Source organism: Daphnia magna, linkage group LG1, assembly GCF_020631705.1.
Source record: "Daphnia magna isolate NIES linkage group LG1, ASM2063170v1.1, whole genome shotgun sequence".
NCBI classification, from domain to species: domain Eukaryota; kingdom Metazoa; phylum Arthropoda; class Branchiopoda; order Diplostraca; family Daphniidae; genus Daphnia; species Daphnia magna.
In genome coordinates this window covers 13375000-13380266 of record NC_059182.1, presented here as the reverse complement: position 1 = coordinate 13380266, position 5267 = coordinate 13375000, and the positions used below count along the sequence as shown (strand labels likewise).

Here is a 5267-nt window from a genome sequence, read left to right as displayed (position 1 = left end):
TTCAGACAAGACGATTGTCATCCGACAAGTGCCGCAAACACTTCCGAAAAATCTCAATTAAGCGTTCGATGCGTAGTTGTTTTCTTTGTCGACAGATGGCGAAAAGAGTTGTTTACTTCAATTTTACGTTAGAGACACATACACAGATGAATTCAAAAGCATTGTGAAAAATAGATTGAAAACCAATGGCTGGTGTTAAGCTGATGGGTCATAGTTCTGACGATGATTTTAAGGGTTGCTCACCTCCTTTAAGCCAAAAACTTGTAAGAAGAAATCAAAAAATCCCAATTGGTCATATTTTAGCATCATTGAAATGGAGAAATACCTCAGTTGTCCAGAAAATGACAGGTTGTAGACACCATACTAATTCTTTTAATCTTTTTTAAAATAAAAAAATTGTATTGTTAAATTTTTTCATTCTGTAATATAGAGAGTATCAAGGTTTTATTTTCTTCTGATCTTGGCATTGTTGATTTCCATCCATCTGGAGACTGTGCAGTGATTTACATTTCTGCAGCTGAAATGATTGAAGGTCTTTTGTACAAGAAACGACTAGCTGGACTTAAAGCAGTAGATATTTTCATGATATTGGTTTCACAATGACTATTTCTTAAGGATACTTGTATAATTTTGTTATTTTTATTAGGTCAAAGGAATCCGAAAGGTCATTGTGGCTGAAAGAACTTACCTCTCACTACAACAATTCTCCTCCCTTCAGCAGTTTGCAGTTCTAGAACTTGAATTAGATCTTATTCCAGTCACAGAAAATGGTCTTCATAGCCTCTTGGTGCAAATGGTATAATGTAAAACACAGAAACCAATATATATTTTATTACAGCTTATTCTGCTTATGAACTTCAGGTATCTGCTGAAAATAAAATATCAAAAAATCCATTCTTGCATCCTTCAAAAATTCAGGATGAAGAACTGTCAGCCCATGTATCAATTGCTTTAAAGAATATCCCAAAAATTGGTGAAAAGAAAATTATGATGCTTATGGAGAGATTTGGTTCGTTGCACAACATTGCAATAGCCACAGTTGAAGACTTGTCATCATTACTTGGTGCCTCACTTGGACAAATAGTATGGGACTATTTTAACAAATGAAATGGCTGGTAAGAATCAAGTTTAAAAGATTTGTACATTGTCAGTCCTTCCAATCATGAAGTACTATTATTCCAATTTATTATTCCAAGTTGTTTATTTGTTTCATATGCGTAATTTCAAATTTTTTATCTAGAATCTACAAAAGAAAAATTATTTTGAATCTTTTTTACGTTCGTCGAAAGAAATAGTTATCATCTTGCTTATGGAGAAAAAGTTTTAAGAGACAATTTTTTTTTTTTTTTTTTTTAATTTATGAATAGTAAAGCATCGGAGGTTCGACCGATGAATTTACAACAATTCAAGGTGTGGGTCATCTCCCAAAAACATTAAACTTATTAATTTTGCACAGATACAGGTGTGGCTAGAATATACGTAGTTCAATATTGGGTTCAAAATTGGACGTGAAGATACGATTATGAGCTATCAGCATCTGAACATAGATAACCATGAAAAAGGTCTTACAAAAAGAAAAAAAATGCCGCACTGTTACACCAAAAAAAATCGCTTTGATGTCGCGTTGCAATTGGGTATGTACTGTATATATATAGAATAATATTGAATCTTCTACGACAGCCTGCAATTTGCGACTCGAATGTCGGAAAATATCAGTTCTCATCTACCGAGCCATTCTTCCCGTTGACGGGTGGCATTTCATTAGCCATGGATGAGACTACGCGTGTAACAAAAAGATTCAAGTCATTTTGACGTTTGTTAGCTGTTTCGATAACCTCTTCGTGATTGGCTTCGCCTTGTGCGTCATAGTCTGTGATACATTCGTTAGTGATAAGACTGAAAGCAAAGACAGTCATTCCGCAGTGCCGCGCCACCATCACCTCTGGAACCGTGCTCATCCCTAAAACAAAATATGAAAATATGTGGCATTTTCTAAAGTGAACTTCGTGTAAACAGAAACATACCGACTGCATCGACGCCCAACATACGCAAAAGTCTCAGTTCCGCTACCGTTTCATAAGCCGGTCCTCCCAACATGACGTAAACGCCTTCACGTATATATTGATCAATACCAATATCTTTGGCAACCTGTTTAGCCATTTGACGTAGGCGCTGGTCGTAAGAATTATTCATGGCCGGGAAACGTGGTCCAAATCTGTCGAACCATGTAAAGAAAAGTATTTATTTCCTGCTTTCATTCTCATGGTCTTTACCGATTCTGGCGACTACTAACCTTTCGTCATTGCGGCCTTTTAAAGGACTATCTCCGGCAAATCCTTGCATATTAATGTGGTCCTTGAGTAGCATGATGTCGCCAACGTTATATGCTGGGTTAAGTCCACCAGCCGCATTCGTTACGATGATATGGGACACACCCGTTAGTTTCATCACTCTGACTGGCATTGCACACTACAGAAACGGAAGAAACTTTTAGAATATGGGGAAAACCAAAAACCTTGGCCTATAATTAAATGACCTTCCACAACGCATATCCTTCGTAGCAATGGAACCTCCCTTGCATGCATATAACGGGTACATCTTCTAGTAACCCTATTACCATGCGACCAGCATGCCCCGGAACAGTCGACGCAGGAAAGTTGGGGATCTCTTCATATGGGAAAACATCCTTTTCTTTTAATAACTCCGCTAGACCACCTTGAGGATTTCATATATAGCAACATTGTAGCAGATTGACTTGAAGGAGGCAAGAGAGAAACTAAATGGATTTTACCAAGTCCAGAGCCACAGATGATTCCAATTCGTGGACGATGTTTTGTCCGTTCCAGTAGAAAGCGGGAACTCTGTTCGATGACCTCGTATGTGTACCTGTTTTGTGAACCAGTTTAACGGTTGGACGATGATATCCCAAGACTCAAGTACAGCTGTCAAATTTCATGCAAGTCAGTGGAATATTAGGATGTTAGTGGGATTCAGGTTTCACTTACGGATGAGGATCGCCGGGAAAAACGAATTCGAGTACTTCACGACCGCCACCCGAAGCCTGAGCCGTGATTGGAGTTGGCGGCGGAACACTTCCCGTTTCGAAATTGCAGCCCGGAGAGGTAGGCAGATGCAAAAAGGGACAAAACGAGAAAGCGACCAAAAACAGCGTGCATGCACTTGTTAGCACCTTTCCCCGAAGAACACAAAGTTTATATTCAGGACGTTATACGGACAGAACCAGTTTTGCTTGCCATGAAGAATTTAACCGTTACAAACTATGAGCTAGCCTTGAGAAACAATTTCGTAGTGCGTCGTAGGCTTGACTTGCGGGCATGTTTTACGTTTACCTTCGTAAAAAAGTTAAATATAGCAGATTTTGCTTCGGGCTGGAACTCAAAAAGGAAATTGTAAGTTGTAAACCCACAGTGACCTAAGTTAGCAAGTATTATTCTAAAATACATGTCGGGTGGTACAACTGGATAGTCCACGATAAGCTTTTACGATATTCGTCACGACCTGAACAAGATATCTACGATATCAAATTACGAGTTGATGGACGGAGCATCACGAGCTCGAGGTTGAGAAAAATGTAACCTTTTCGTTCCAGAACCCACTGATTTGCGACTACGACAGCAGATTGTCAAATAATTCCTAGGAAACCTGGTCCTGCATGGTATATTTTGGCAGTAGCACAAGATAGCCCCTGGGCAGCGTTGTTTGTTTCCAGCTTTCACTCAAACTGCAAAAGAAGCGAAGCTCCCCTCCTCTGAAGGCAAAACATATGGCTCAAAGAGATTGAAATTCGGCAAATTTTTGGCACGCATGAACCCCCACGAAAAAAAGGGAAATACGGTTGTCACCGTTTTTAGAAGGTAAACCGACCTTGGAGTTGTTGTTAGTGGAAAATAGATATTAAGGAGTTAGCGAGCAGATGAATCAAAACGAAAAAAGAACTTACGGTCGGTCGATATCGGGAAGAGGATGTTTTATCAACGGTTCGACGTAATGGCCATTAGTGTTGAGGCTACCGTTGGTAAGAGGGACCGTTTCTTGGCTTCGTTCTGGCGCCATAATTCACTTGATTTTTAACAAATCAGAACTTTTGAAAAAGTCAAAGAATATCGTTGTTAGTGGATTCCGCAACTAATGGTGAAGTGACTAGAGAGTTTTGGTTGCCAAGCTTTATATAAGGCTGTTTGCGGGAGGCTCTGGGGTAACAAAACACGCTCGATGGCCCCCTTCTTCCCCAAGGCCAACGAACATTGCATGGCGCGAGTGGAATTGACTTCGGATTGGTGGGCACGAGTCGACACACCTCCTGTTCTTCTTTTTCACTTTCAACAATCAAATTCGAAAAGACGCAAAACAAAACTTACGTGCTATTTATCACGAAACTGTGCCTATAGCAAGAACAACTATGAGAAATGTTTTTCGGACGTAGTTTTTCGCGAATTTAATCAGGACGAAAAGCCCATGCCATGATCGGGAAAGATCAATAACACGTGCTGAATTGTCATAGAGTTCATCAGCCATGAAAAGGAGCTGCTTGCAGTCTAGGATTTACAGATCACGCACTTCCTCTTCATCGGAGACCGAAACCAATTATTACCATTGCAAATTTCATACCAATGATAATTGCAAAACAGAATTAGGACTTCAGATTTCAGATGAAAAAAAAAAAAAAAATATCGAAGCAAGGCTCCGCCCTTCATATGTCACTTCCGTGCAAACTGGAATATCTGTTGTAGGTATATGCACGCCCTTGAAACCATCCATCAAGGTATCCATTATGATGAACATTCAAGGTCGCTATAAGAGATTATATACATATTTTTTTACTGATTTAGGGGTTTTGCCTTAAGTATCATCTTTTATTAGCTGACCTGCTATGACCTTTAAGCGATACAGTGAATTCTAATTAGCAAATAGGTATTACTGGGTAATGCATTCGTCTCTCGAAAGTTGACATTATGGCTCTTTCGTTTTTTTTTAACCTCCTTTGTTTTAAAACAATGCCAAATGCTTATTTAATGAAAATAGTGTGAAAAACTGAAATGAAACACTGTCACATAGGCGAGCAGAAAGTTATTCAACGGCATATATACTTGTAAAATTGAGCTACTTACCCCTCGGAACTGCAGAACGACATTTCGAAACACGTCCTCCAAAGACTAAAGATTTTTGCTTCGTTTGTTTCTTAGCAGGTAAATGAATTGGATCCCTAAACTGTTTGTGACCCGTGTTCCTTCGTCTGCAAAATGTAC

The 5267-nt window shown here is 39.2% G+C and overlaps 2 protein-coding genes across 4 annotated transcripts; one reads left to right on the top strand and one right to left on the bottom strand.

Moving 5' to 3' along the window:
- On the top strand, positions 1-1260 carry LOC116916525 (Fanconi anemia core complex-associated protein 24). The gene is made up of 4 exons (XM_032921789.2): positions 1-348; positions 431-570; positions 647-796; positions 862-1260. Exons 1-4 carry the CDS (start codon positions 186-188, stop codon positions 1105-1107), a joined length of 699 nt encoding a protein of 232 aa, XP_032777680.2. The 5' UTR covers positions 1-185; the 3' UTR covers positions 1108-1260.
- LOC116916489 (purine nucleoside phosphorylase) lies at positions 1141-5267 on the bottom strand. 3 transcript variants are annotated; one of them, XM_032921753.2, is made up of 7 exons: positions 5130-5267; positions 3006-3092; positions 2792-2886; positions 2537-2715; positions 2294-2469; positions 2025-2215; positions 1141-1960 (listed from the first exon to the last, which is right to left on the bottom strand). In XM_032921753.2, the coding sequence occupies exons 1-7, from the start codon at positions 5150-5152 to the stop codon at positions 1713-1715; spliced, it is 999 nt and encodes a 332-aa protein (XP_032777644.1). In that variant the 5' UTR covers positions 5153-5267; the 3' UTR covers positions 1141-1712. The 3 variants fall into 3 exon arrangements, with proteins under 3 accessions (XP_032777644.1, XP_032777634.2, XP_032777640.2); XM_032921743.2 differs by lacking the exon at positions 5130-5267 and adding an exon at positions 3962-4226; XM_032921749.2 differs by lacking the exons at positions 3006-3092; positions 5130-5267 and adding an exon at positions 3962-4203.

Bases quoted from the DNA above. Each gene is read 5' to 3' on its own strand.
- LOC116916489 (XM_032921743.2), bottom strand. From the start codon at position 4,074: ATGGCGCCAGAACGAAGCCAAGAAACGGTCCCTCTTACCAACGGTAGC. The intron at 2,470-2,536 runs GTCATTTAATTA...CCGTTTCTGTAG, and splicing joins AAGGATATGCGTTGTGGAAG to TGTGCAATGCCAGTCAGAGT. The intron at 2,216-2,293 runs GTTAGTAGTCGC...ATGGTTCGACAG, and splicing joins AAAGGCCGCAATGACGAAAG to ATTTGGACCACGTTTCCCGG.
- LOC116916525 (XM_032921789.2), top strand. From the start codon at position 186: ATGGCTGGTGTTAAGCTGATGGGTCATAGTTCTGACGATGATTTTAAG. The intron at 349-430 runs GTTGTAGACACC...TCTGTAATATAG, and splicing joins AGTTGTCCAGAAAATGACAG to AGAGTATCAAGGTTTTATTT. The intron at 571-646 runs GTAGATATTTTC...TATTTTTATTAG, and splicing joins GACTAGCTGGACTTAAAGCA to GTCAAAGGAATCCGAAAGGT.